At 38.9% G+C, this 14471-nt stretch overlaps 1 protein-coding gene across 2 annotated transcripts in view; it reads right to left on the bottom strand.

Moving 5' to 3' along the window:
- The window catches only part of LOC128696143 (glutamine amidotransferase-like class 1 domain-containing protein 1), a 108056-nt gene that overhangs the window by 79261 nt on the left and 14324 nt on the right, over window positions 1-14471 (bottom strand). For both annotated transcript variants that reach the window (XM_053787265.2, XM_070094842.1), the window contains exons 2-3: window positions 11312-11388; window positions 331-436 (exon numbers count right to left, since the gene is read on the bottom strand). In XM_053787265.2, coding sequence (XP_053643240.1) covers window positions 331-436; window positions 11312-11388 — 183 coding nt within the window. The remainder of the gene's footprint in view (window positions 1-330; window positions 437-11311; window positions 11389-14471) is intronic.

The raw sequence follows: 14471 nt of genomic DNA, 5'->3' as shown, positions 1-14471 counted from the left end.
GAGGGGTGTGTATATATATGCTTGTACATGTATGTGTAGTGTGACCTAAGTGTAAGTAGAAGTAGCAAGACGTACCTGAAATCTTGCATGTTTATGAGACAGAAAAAAGACACCAGCAATCCTACAATCATGTAAAACAATTACAGATTTCCGTTTTACACTCACTTGGCAGGACGGTAGTACCTCCCTGGGCAGCTGCTGTCTACCAACCTACTACCTACAGAAAATCCGTTATCCTGGAAAATTGGTGGTGCACTTGTAAACAGCAACAAGATCATGATTTCTACAGCCTTAATTTCAAACTTGACATATATATAGCTGGTGAGTTACCTTGTATATCACTAAGTGAATGAGGCTCTAACAGCTTTTTGGCTGCAATGTCATTTAACCATCGAGTGCTTTGGTCATCCTTATCAATAAAAACTGCTGCCGCTGCCTGAAAATAAAGACAATTATAAGCAAAACTATAATATGCATACATATGTGTGAAATAACTGATGTTAAAAAATGTGGATAACTAAACAGTCAGTTTATAAATACGTAATGTCTTTCAAAGAATAAAAAAAAAAAAGCATAATACCATGACTGGAATAATACATATATAACCCACACATAGGAGAGAGAAGCTTATGACTACATTTCGGTCTGACTTGGACCATTACAAGTCACACAGTGACTTATAAATGGTTGCAAAAGCTTTTCCCTCTTATGTATGGGTTATTTGTGCAAATAATGTCTTATTTGATATGGAAACAGAGAAATTTTATTTTACAGCACATTTCCAATATCAATAGCATGTGCAGTATTTTTGACAAGTACTACTAAAGCTATCAAATATTTTTATACAGTGCATCCTCAGTTATCAGCCATAATCCATTCCAGAAGGTCGACCTAAAACCGAAACGGCCGAACCAAAATATTTCCCATAAGAATTAATGGAAATACAATTAATCCGTTCCAGACAAAAATATTCACAAAATAATTTTTTTAACAATTATATAAGTACATGTATTACATACCTTTATTGAAGGGAGGAGTAAAGAGGGAGGAGTTAGTGTTTGGAAGGGGAATCCCCCTCCATAAAGACTTTAGGTAGCAAAGCCTTCTCTGGGGTTACTACCCTTCTTTGTCTTTTAAATGCCACTAGGACCAGCTTGAGAGTCACTGGACCCCTGTCACACAAAATAACTGTCAAGAGTGCTCCGTTTCTGGCATCTCTTTAAGATTTCCCTGAAGTGGGACGGGGTTTTGTCACTGAACATGTTGCAGATATGGCTTGTTTCAGCTTGGTCAGGGTGGTGTTTCTCTACAAAAGCTTGCAGCCTAGTCCACAGTGGACACACCGCTTTAATCTCTGATGAAGGCACTTCCTTCACTCCCTCTTCCTCCTCCTCTGAAGCAAGTTCCTCAGCTGCAGTCTGTTGCTGTTCAAGTTGAAGGTCTTGCAGCTCTTCAGTGGTTAGCTCTTCCCTGTGGTCCTCCACCAACTCTTCCACATCCTTGCCACTCACCTCCAACCCCAGGGACTTCCCTAGTGCCACAATAGACTAGTCCACAGGGTTGGCAAGGTCAGGGTCAGCCTCAAACCCTTCAAAATCCCTCTCTTGGACACAAACTGGCCACAATTTTCTCCAAGCAGAGTTCAAAGTCCTGGAAGTCACTCCCTCCCAAGCCTTACCTATAAAGCTTATGCAATTGAGGATAGTGAAGTGATCTTTCCAGAAGTCTCTTAGGGTCAACTGAGTGTCAGAGGTCACTTCAAAGCACTTTTCAAACACTGCTTTTGTGTAGTTTACTGAAGTTAGAAATGACCTCTTAGGGTCAACTGAGTGTCAGAGGTCACTTCAAAGCACTTTTCAAACACTGCTTTTGTGTAGTTTATTGAAGCTAGAAATGACCTGCTGGTCCATGGGTTGGAGGAGAGGAGTGGTGTTAGGAGGCAAGAACTTCACTTTTAAAATTTTGAAGTCCCTAAACACTTGGTCTTCCAAGTCTGCAGGAAGTGTAGGAGCACTGTCCAGCACCTAGACAAATGTGTATTACACATGTTTCTGAAGCATTTCTCCTTACCTACTGGCTGACTTGCCAAATGCATATTACACATGTTCCAGAAGTGTTTCTCCTTACTTACTGGCCGGTCGGCTGGCCAAATGCATGTTACATGTTCCAGAAGCGTTTCTCCTTACTTATTTACTTACTGGCCGGCTGGCCAGCCAAATGCATATTACACATTTCAAAAGCGTTTCTCCTTACTGGCTGGCCGGCCAAATGCATATTACACATTTTTCTAGAAGCATTTCTCATTAGGGCATATGTTATAGGACATTCTGGCAGGATAACACTACCAGTGGTATCAGAAATGAAAGGATGTTGCACAAATGTTGCACATGGGTTATTATTGAGGTTTTGGATATTTCCTTGACCACTTGTGGCCACATCCATCTCAAACCCACTAAACTTTGGGTCAGCATCACTTTCCTCTTAAAAGGGGAGTGTTAACCCTTTCAGAGTTCAGAGGCCAAATTTCAAAAGGTGCACCAGTATCCAAGAATTTTCAAAAAATAATTTTATTTTCTTCTTCTTATGAAACGGTAGAGAATCTTTTTCTGAAGGTAATAAAACAAAAAGTATGAAATTTGATGGAAAATTGACTAAATTATGCTCTCGCGAATTTTGACGTGTCAGCAATATTTACGCATCAGCGACTTTGCCGACTTTGACTCCCATTTTAAGTCAATTAGATTATTCCAGTTGAGCTGGCTCATGATGTAGATCTATGGTTTGGACCCTCAGTGCAAAGCTGATCTGCAGCACGGACCCTCAAAGGGTTAATTAAAAAAAAAACGGTCGGAGCTTTTTTTTTCTCATTATGCACTGCGTGCTGCAGTGCATAATGACCACACAGACCCACTCTCTCACCTGTGGGCCTACCAGCTTTCTCCTGCTCGATTTGAAGCCGCTAGAATTTATGAGTATATTTTATTTTTATTTTATTATCACACTGGCCGATTCCCACCAAGACAGGGTGGCCCGAAAAAGAAAAACTTTCACCATCATTCACTCCATCACTGTCTTGCCAGAAGGGTGCTTTACACTACATATATACGTCAAAAACGGTGGCTCTTAAGACGTATATATACGACCAAAACAGTCAAAGGGTTAGATGTCTTATTTTAGGTTAACATAGTTAACAGACATTTTCATTAATCCATCTATATTTTCTTCAAAATTATAGAAGTAACACTTTACATAGCATATAAACATGCATATAAACAAATCCCCAGGCCCTGATGAACTGTTTGCAAAGGTGTTAAAGGAATGTAAAGAGGAACTTAGCATACCTTTGGCTAATCTTTTTAGCATATCCCTACAAACTGGCATAGTGCCTGATAAGTGGAAAATGGCAAATGTAATACCTATTTACAAGGCAGGTGACAGGTCCTTGGCTTCGAACTATAGACCAAAAAGCCATACCTCCATAGTGGGAAAATTTATGGAATCAATAATTGCTGAAGAAATTCGTAGCCATCTTGACAGGCACAGATTGATTAATGAATCTCAACACGGTTTTACAAAGGGGCGTTCCTGTCTTACGAATTTACTAACTTTTTTCACTAAGGTGTATGAGGAGGTAGATCATGGTAATGAATATGATATTGTGTATATGGACTTCAGTAAGGCTTTCGATAGAGTTCCACACCAGAGGCTATTGAGGAAACTTAAGGCACACGGAATAGGAGGAGAAATTTTTTCCTGGGTAGAGGCATGGCTGACAAATAGACAGCAGAGAGTTTGCATAAATGGGGAGAAATCAGAATGGGGGCACGTCACAAGCAGTGTTCCTCAGGGGTCAGTGTTGGGCCCATTGTTGTTCACAATTTACATAAACGACATAGATGAGGGAATAAATAGCGACATAAGCAAATTTGCTGATGACACCAAAATAGGCCGTGCAATTCATTCTAATGAGGACACTAGAGCACTCCAGGATGATTTGAAAAGACTGATGCAATGGTCGGAGAAGTGGCAGATGCAGTTTAATATTGACAAATGCAAAGTTCTAAATGTTGGACAGTTAAATAACCATGCCACACATAAACTAAATAATGTAGATCTTAATACTACTGATTGCGAAAAGGATTTAGGAGCTCTGGTTAGCAGTAATCTAAAACCAAGACAACAGTGCATTAGTGTTCGCAATAAAGCTAACAGAATTCTTGGCTTCATATCTAGAAGTATAAATAATAGAAGTCCTCAGGTTGTTCTTCAACTCTATATATCCTTGGTTAGACCTCATTTAGACTATGCTGCTCAGTTCTGGTCACCGTATTACAGAGGAGGATGACAAAGATGATCCCATGTATCAGAAATCTTCCCTATGTGGATAGACTGAGGGCCCTGAATCTGCACTCTCTCGAAAGGCGTAGAATTAGGAGGGATATGATCGAGGTGTATAAATGGAAAACAGGAATAAATAAAGGGGATGTAAATAGCGTGCTGAAAATTTCCAGCCAAGACAGGACTCGCAGCAATGGTTTCAAGTTGGAAAAATTCAGATTCAAGAAGGATATAGGAAAGCACTGGTTTGGTAATAGAGTCGTGGATGAGTGGAACAAACTCCCGAGTACAGTTATTCAGGCTAAAACATCGTGTAGTTTGAAAAATAGGTTAGATAAATACATGAGTAGGTGTGGGTTAGACCTGACTAGCTTGTGCTCCTGGGTCTGATGCAGTGCTCCATCCTTGAGTGGAGATGACCAGCCTGGGTGGGTCATTGGGCTAATCCAGGGGATGGGGGTCACTGGTCTAATCTGGGGGCGGGACATGGACCTGCTCCGCATGGGTCAGTAGGCCTGTTCCAGTGTTCCTTCTTTCTTATGTTCTTATGTTCTTTCTTACTCGTTCACTATCAGTGTCCCTCTAGTCTTAACGCCACAGCTATAATATTAATACGTAATAATAATCACTCTTGGGCACATTAAATGTCTTATTTCATGTTAATATACACATTTTTATTAATCCATCTATGATATTTTTTCAAAATTATATAAGAAACATGTTACATAGCATATAAACAGCACATAAACATGCAATGTTTATATGCTATCGAGTGGTAAATCGGGTAGAGGGTAAACATCACGTTTTCTCTGGTCGAGCATTAGAGAAAACTGTGAATCTGTGTCTGGCCCAGTGATCACCCTTAACCATTTCAGGGTTTCGGCCGTACTGGTATGGCTTACGCCCCAGGGTTTTTGACATACTAGTACGCCTAAATTCTAGCACCCTCAAATCTAGTGAGAGAAAGAATGGGTCTATGTGGTCAGTGTGTGCAGTATAAAAAAAATCCTGCAGCACAAAGTGCGTAATGAGAAAAAAAAACTTTGACCATGCTTTTGGATTAAAATAGTGACTTTGCACTGTATTTTCATATGGTATTTATTGTTGTATTCTAGTTTTCCTGGTCTCATTTTATAGAATGGAAGACATACTACAGAAATTGAGATGATTTTGACTGGTTTTACAATGAAGAGTACCTTGAAATTGAGCTCAAAGTAGCAGAAATGTTCGTTTTTACCAAAGTTCAAAAGTAAACAAATCATGCCAAGTGTCCAATACACGTCAACTGGTGAGTCTAATATTCTTTCGCAAGTGCACTGATATTATTTATACCATTTTTACAATAATGTAGTAGTCTGCATAACAGTAAATCTTCTATTTTTTGTAAGAATAAAAATTCAAAGTGGAAAGCCAAAGAAATATAAGAGGGACCTGAGGATGTGACTAACGAACAGAGAACTTGTTATTTTAGTGCCAGGAATGTTTTTCTTGTTTATTCTGGACCCTATTCGGAAATTGGCATCTTTTGAAATTTGTGTGAAATTGGCAAAATTGCTAAATTCTGACCACTTTATTGGATAGTTGAAATCGGTAAATGGGTGGTTTCTTGTACTCATTCGATAGAAAAAATGGAGTTCTAGCGAAATAGTTATGATTTTTGTCGATAGTACACTGGAATTGGCCGAAAATAGGGCTCAAAGTGGGCAAAATTGCCAATGCGTAAACATCGTCGAGACCGCTAACTTCGCAAGAGCATAATTGCGTAAGTTTTCCATCAAATTTCATACTTTTGGTGTCATTTTGATCGGGAAAAGATTCTCTATCTTTTCATATGAAAAAGTAATTTTTTATTTTTTTGAAATTTGGGGGACCCTGAGAACAAGTCTCAGAGAGGGCCTGTGGACCCTGAAAGGGTTAAAGCAGGTAAGTTCATATTTCATTCATTGTAGAGTGTATATCAGGTTTTTATGTTATTTACATATATTGTTTATTATGTCATATTAGATGAATTGTGATAGATAAATAAGCTGTATAGCAATATTAGCATCATACTGAAGATGTGACAATTCTGCTTCATGTGTAATACCTGTTGGTTCATGAGCAGCTGAGACAGAGAGACAAGCAGACAGAAAGACAGACACACAGGTAGACAGAAAGACAAGACACACAGGTAGACAAAGACAGACACACAGATAAACAGACAGATATACAGGCAGACAAATACAGACAGATTTATGTGCAACAGTGAAAACAAATAGAGAGAGTTCAAGAGTAAGAGCCTTTCTTGCCTTCTTGCCACAATCTCCAGTGCAAAATTCAGACTTCCTCTTAGGGACCATGGTGAAATTTACTGTCCAGTTAGTACAGTTAATACAGTATGATGCTGCTGATAGGGGAGGGTAACTCAAACTCATTCTGCCTGCATGGCGCATTGCCGCCGCGATATCGTCAAATATTGTACAGTGGTATGTATCAGCCGGCCCAGCCCAGCTGCCAGATGTACGGTCATAAGTCAAGTGGATGTATGTTGAGCAGGTCGTAAGTCGGATGGTAGGTGTATCTCTGTTTTCTTCATTAATTCCTTAAGACTTAAATGCTTATACCTTTTCTTGCCACTTTCAGCAACACTGATAATGCTACTGTGTGTCATGATTGCTTGGCAGATACAAGATATGGTAATTAAAAGATCAAAATACAATTCACAAACATAGCTAGCTTGTAGCAGAGAAAAGAAACTGGACACATATGAAGTACGAATTCTAGGATGGTGTGTCAGGAGTGTCAGGGGTGGGTGGCAGGGTATGGCAGGTCTCCCCTGCTGATCCACAACAAGGCGGCCGCTTGAGGAAAAGGGAATTTTTTCCCTCCCGCAAACTGAACTGTGTTAAATTAATTTTATGAAGTGTTGTATAAAATTGTGCTGCAATTCTTCAACAGTGCTATACCTGAATCGTGCTAAGCAAACTTGTGTTAAATGATGGTCTACTGTATATAAGTACAGTGGTCCCTCGTTTTTCGTAATTAATCCGTTCCTGGAGGAGCTACTATAAACGAAATTTACGATTTGTGAATCAATTTTCCCCATAAGAAATAATGTAAATACAATTAATCCGTTCCTGACACCCAGAAGTATTAAAACAAAAAAATTTTTTACATGAAATATACATGTAGTACATAAACAATACAATGGAAAATGATGAATGAAACATTAACAGCATAACACTTACCTTTATTGGAGATTCTTCTTAGTGTATGGGAGACTGGAGGAGGAGAGAGAGTGGATTGTTTATAGTTTGGAAGGGGAATCCCCTTCCAGCAACACCTCAGATACCAATTGCTTTTCTGGGGTTGCTTCTCTTCTCTGTTTCTTAATGCCACTAGGACCACCTTGAGAGTCACTGGAGTCCTGTCTCGCAAAATAACTGTCCAGAGAGCTCTGTTTCTGGCATCTCTTTAACACTTCCCTAAAATGGCCCAAGACTTTGTCACTGTACATGTTGCCAACATGGCTTGCAACAACCTTGTTAGGGTGATGTTTCTCCATAAATCTTTCCATCTTACCCCACATTGCAAAAATCTCCTTAATTTCTGAAGAAGGCACCTTCTTCCATCTCTCTTCCTCCTCCTCTGCAGCAAGATTATGAGCTGCGATGTGTTGCTCTTCCTGCTGAAGCTCTTGCAGCTCCTCAGTGGTGAGCTCTTCGTTGTGGTCTTCCACCAATTTTTCCACATCCTCCAAACTCACATCCAACCCCATGGAACTCCCCAGTGCCACAATTGATTTTGCAACAGACACAGGCTCATCAGGGTCAGTCCCAAACCCTTCAAAATCCCTCTTGTCGACTCAATCTGGCCACAATTTTCTCCAGGCAGAGTTCAAAGTCCTGGTAGTCACTCCCTCCCAAGCCATACCTATAAGGGTTATGCAATGGAGGATGCTGAAGTGTTCTCTCCAAAATTCCCTTAGGGTCAAGTGAGTGTCTGTGGTCACAGTCAAGCACATGTGAAACATTGCTTTTGTGTAGAGTTTTTTAAAGTTTGCAATGACCTGCTGGTCCATGGGCTGGAGGAGAGGAGTGGTATTTGGGGGCAAGAACTTTACTGTGATGAACCCAAAATCCTCGAAAATTAGGTCATCCAAGTTTGGAGGATGAGCAGGTGCATTGTCCATTACTAGCAGGCACTTGAGATCCAATTTCTTTTCCAGGAGATACTCCTTCACACTAGGGCCAAACACTTCATTGAACCACTCGACGAAAATTTCCCTCGTGACCCATGCCTCTATGTACTCCTTGAATTCATGCACATATTTTTCAGCTGCCTTGTGGTCCGAACTGGCAGCCTCACCATGCCTTACCACACTGTGTATGCCAGTACGGTTCTTAAATCTCTCAAACCAGCCTTTGCTGGCCTTAAATTCACTCACATCACCACTAGTTGCAGGCAATTTCTTTACCAAATCGTCATGCAACTGCCTAGCCTTTTCACAAATAATCGAAGTCATAAGAGTATCTCCTGCTAATTGTTTCTCATTTATCCACACCAATAATAACTTCTCAACCTCTTCCAGTACTGGTGATCTCATTTTTGTCAGCATAGTTACCCCCTTTGCAACAACAGCATCCATGATTTCCTTTTTCTTGGCCACTATGGAACATAAGGTTGTGTAGGGTTTCTTATATATCCTGGCCAGTTCGGTCACACTTGTACCACTTTCATATTGTTCAATGATGGTTTTCTCAAATTCAATCGTATTTCTCACCTTCTCTACCACAGGCTTGGCACTAGGAGCTTTCTTTGGAGCCATGGTAGCTTATTTAGTACTTGCAAGCACTAAAATAAATGGAATATTATGAAATATTTCGCTGGAGCACGTGAGGGGACCTTCGCTCACTGGTAAACAATGCCAGACTGGCTGCTGCCACGGCTCACACCATGGGTACGCATCCCGGACGAACTACGACTCGCAAGTCAACCTATGAAAAGCGAGCCCATGTTTATATGAAAATATCCCTATGATTGCCGAAATTTACGATTGCCGAGAACTACGAAAAGCGAGGGACCACTGTAGTCTATATTCACTCATGTGATCACTGAAGCCCACTACCACTCGATTTTTTAACAATAATTTTTTTTTTAACACATCAGCCATTTCCCACTGAGGTAGGGTGACCCCAAAAGAAACAAAAAAAAACTTTCATCGTCACTCACACATCACTGTCTTTGCAGAGGCGCTCAAATACGATAGCTGAAACAATTACTGTACTGTATATTTATTATCCCTCCAAACTGCCAATATCCCAAAACCCCTCCTTTAAAGTGCAGGCACTGTACTTCCCATTTCCAGGACTCAAATCCAGCTAACCAGTTTCCCTGAATCCCTTCACAAAATATGTATTACACGTATCTGAAAATGTTCACTTCTTCCATACTCCCTCCCTCCAATGTGATATCTAATTTTTCTTTATCTAAATCATTTGATACCCCTCATCAACTTACTCTTATCTATGTTCACTTTCAACTTTTTACCTTTACACACCTTTACTATACATATCTCATTAAATATCACTCTACTAAGATTCATAAGAATGAATGATCAGAGAGAAAACAGAATTAGGGGTTGGAAATCCAGGTGCATATTCTGAATGAAATTCTATAGGTGATTTTCAATTTAAGTGTCTTGTGCCAAGTCAAAAGAAAATGAACACCCGGCCAGATGCAATCGGGTTGCATCGACGCAAAGTCAGGACAAGGAGTAGAGGGAGTGAAGTATAGTAAGATGTTTATTTACAGATTAATTACATGCATCCCTCAGACCAGATAAAGACTGGTTGGTTGGTGGTGGAGAGAGGGAGGATAAAAGAGGAGAGGATAATGATTGAATTTTGGTTTAATTAAAAAAAAATATTTTGAAGACTTGCATTTATTTTTGGTATATGCTTGGTGCTTATCTGGTATGCTTACAATTTCTGATAAGAACAAAGAATGGGGATTTTTCCTGACTCTGAATTGTACAGGAATTATTAAATTTTGTATATTTTTTATTTGTTTTTCAAATAAATTCATTTCTTCTTTGTATGTGACCATTTGGTGCATATGTGGTAAGCTCGTAGTATTTTTTTTTTTTTTGGTGAATACTAGTCAAGAAAGCCAAAATTTGCAGTCTCAGAATGAATCCCTATGTTTTACATTTTATATTAGGTTTTTTATGCCCCAAGGGCCATCTATCATATAAAGTGACAGAGACATGTAAAAGATATCTGATAGAGAACAACAAATCTTGGATTTTTCCACACATGATAATCTCTGTAGAAACTATGCAAATAAAGAGAGACAAAATATGGAGCACTCCAGCAGAAGTGAGAAAATAGCCAGTAAGTTAATCCTTTCAGTGTATCCTTTTGACAGTTTTTCTTTCTTAGTTTGCAATGACAGCCTCTTGTTATGCTGGCTGATGGGGGTCAGGAAGTTTTTCTCATACTTTTTAGTAGCATTTTTATAATTCAGAATGTAGATACAGTATTGTCATATTTTCCTACTATCGGTCAAAGATGGCACATTCAGTGCTTTCACCATTATTCACATATAATCACTGTCTTTGAAGAGGCACTCAGATATGACAGTTCAGCTGTCACTCCAAACAGCAAATATCCCAAATCCCTCCTTTAAAATGCAGGCATTTTACTTCTCACCTAATGGACTCAAGTCTGCCTAACCAGTTTCTCTGAATCCCTTCACAAAAATATTACCCTGTTCATACTCCAACAGCTCGTCAAGTCCCAAAAACCATTCATCTCCATTCACTCCTATCTAACACACCCACACATGCATATCATTGAATCAAATACGAGAATGTGAAAAGTAAACCAAAAGAAGCTCAGTATCTAGTAATAAAATATTATGAAGAGTGCTTCCACAGTCCTAAGAAAACTTAGGACAAGTAACCAATCTTGGAACACAGTAAAAATCTTACCTCTGGTGTTGCTATTTCTATATTAAATGCAGACTGTGTTAACTTGTAACACTGAAGAAATGATGGAGCTGAGACACCTGCAAAACAATTACAATGGTAACTGTTCACTTTTATCATTGTTTAAGCTATTTTTGAGCTGAAAATCTCATTACTGCAGTAAATGATAACTTTACTATGGGTTAAGTTTTAAATCATGCACACTAATATTGGTGTACTTTAGCAGGTGACCACTCTCATTATTTATATATGGAAACATACCCTGCAAATTAAATTATGAAATAATGCAATGTACTTGAATTTATGATTTAATGATGGTAACACTGTTATATGTATACAGTAATTTTAAAGAAAAATGGGCAATGTAGCCTATTTCATCAGAATATACATGAATATTACAGAGAATTGTATGTTCCAAGGAAAGCTCCTTATATGTTAAGCATATAATGCATACTAGAAATAACTGACTTAACATTAGTAATTTTGTACATACTAATACACAACACCCAAATTTTCTGCACGTATAAGGTAGTTTAAATTATGATGGAGATTACAATGTATTACAATGTACGTACAAGTCATCGTGCAAAACAATGAAATCAAAGAAACACGTTTGCTAGGAAAACCAGGAAGTAAACACAGTATAATGATCCGACTTCATTCATACGATAAAAGAAAGGACCTAATTAAATCAGCAATTACAATGAAAAATGGAGTGTACATAAATGAGTGTCTAACAAGAAAACGTCAAAACCTTCTGTTCAGGCTGAGAAAACTTAAACAGGAAAACAAAATACATCAGTGTTTCACGCGAGATGGGAAAATACTAGTAAGGAAAACATCAACAGGACAACAATATACTATCTCAAACGAACATGATTTCTCTACCTTCCTTAGAAAAGCTGACATTTCTGTAACAGATTAGATAGTGCCCTTAATACATATATACGTGTGGTGCATATAGTGTACGTTGCTATTATTTTTTATTTTTTATTATCACACTGGCCGATTCCCACCAAGGCAGGGTGACCCAAAAAAGAAAAACTTTCACCATCATTCACTCCATCACTGTCTTGCCAGAAGGGTGCTTTACACTACAGTTTTTAAACTGCAACATTAACACCCCTCCTTCAGAGTGCAGGCACTGTACTTCCCATCTCCAGGACTCAAGTCCGGCCTGCCGGTTTCTCTGAATCCCTTCATAAATGTTACTTTGCTCACACTCCAACAGCACGTCAAGTATTAAAAACCATTTGTCTCCATTCACTCCTATCAAACACGCTCACGCATGCCTGCTGGAAGTCCAAGCCCCTCGCACACAAAACCTCCTTTACCCCCTCCCTCCAACCTTTCCTAGGCCGACCCCTACCCCGCCTTCCTTCCACTACAGACTGATACACTCTTGAAGTCATTCTGTTTCACTCCATTCTCTCTACATGTCCGAACCACCTCAACAACCCTTCCTCAGCCCTCTGGACAACAGTTTTGGTAATCCCGCACCTCCTCCTAACTTCCAAACTACGAATTCTCTGCATTATATTCACACCACACATTGCCCTCAGACATGACATCTCCACTGCCTCCAGCCTTCTCCTCGCTGCAACATTCATCACCCATGCTTCACACCCATATAAGAGCGTTGGTAAAACTATACTCTCATACATTCCCCTCTTTGCCTCCAAGGACAAAGTTCTTTGTCTCCACAGACTCCTAAGTACACCACTCACTCTTTTTCCCTCATCAATTCTATGATTCACCTCATCTTTCATAGACCCATCCGCTGACACGTCCACTCCCAAATATCTGAATACGTTCACCTCCTCCATACTCTCTCCCTCCAATCTGATATTCAATCTTTCATCACCTAATCTTTTTGTTATCCTCATAACCTTACTCTTTCCTGTATTCACCTTTAATTTTCTTCTTTTGCACACCCTACCAAATTCATCCACCAATCTGCAACTTCTCTTCAGAATCTCCCAAGAGCACAGTGTCATCAGCAAAGAGCAGCTGTGACAACTCCCACTTTGTGTGTGATTCTTTATCTTTTAACTCCACGCCTCTTGCCAAGACCCTCGCATTTACTTCTCTTACAACCCCATCTATAAATATATTAAACAACCACGGTGACATCACACATCCTTGTCTAAGGCCTACTTTTACTGGGAAAAAATTTCCCTCTTTCCTACATACTCTAACTTGAGCCTCACTATCCTCATAAAAACTCTTCACTGCTTTCAGTAACCTACCTCCTACACCATACACTTGCAACATCTGCCACATTGCCCCCCTATCCACCCTGTCATACGCCTTTTCCAAATCCATAAATGCCACAAAGACCTCTTTAGCCTTATCTAAATACTGTTCACTTATATGTTTCACTGTAAGCACCTGGTCCACACACCCCCTACCTTTCCTAAAGCCTCCTTGTTCATCTATCCTATTCTCAGTCTTACTCTTAATTCTTTCAATTATAACTCTACCATTATTATTTTTTCATCACTAGCTAATGCTAACTACCTCCAATACTTTATACTTCTTTCTTACTGCTATTAATTGCTCATAATTTTAAGTTACAAGTCAAATCTTACTCCAAATTAATATTATTCATTGTTCTTACCTGTCCATTTAATTTTGTTTACCACTACTTGTTTTTTAGTCACTTTTTATTGTGTGTGCAATTAGTGTATATTCCAATTACTTTTTTGCAAGTACCAAAACTATCTTTTGCTAGCTAGTACCAACTACCTCATTTTTTTACTTTTTATTGTGCAATAAACTGCGCAACTTATTTAATATTACAAATCAGATCTTACTCCTAAACCAATATTATTTCATAGTGACTATCTGTCCATTTAACTTTGTTTACCATTACTAAATTTTAGTCCCTTATATATTTTTTCCTTTATTTTAGCTTTATATAACTACCTTAGTTCACATATTCACAATTGTTAAAATAATCAAGGTGCTATTCTCAGGTGCTAAAGTGTAATAAGTTCACTATTTTTCCATTATATTCCAAAGCTCATTTATTTGATTACCACTTTATTGTTCACCACAACTTATATTAGTCCCTTTTATATTATAATTTTATATTATAATTCTAACTTCAAAGAATTACCTTTAAAGTACTACCTACTATCATATTCCCAAGCCCCATTAT

This window comes from Cherax quadricarinatus, chromosome 48 (assembly GCF_038502225.1).
Source record: "Cherax quadricarinatus isolate ZL_2023a chromosome 48, ASM3850222v1, whole genome shotgun sequence".
In the NCBI taxonomy this organism is placed as follows: Eukaryota; Metazoa; Arthropoda; class Malacostraca; order Decapoda; family Parastacidae; genus Cherax; species Cherax quadricarinatus.
This window is presented reverse-complemented; position numbering and strand designations above follow the sequence as displayed.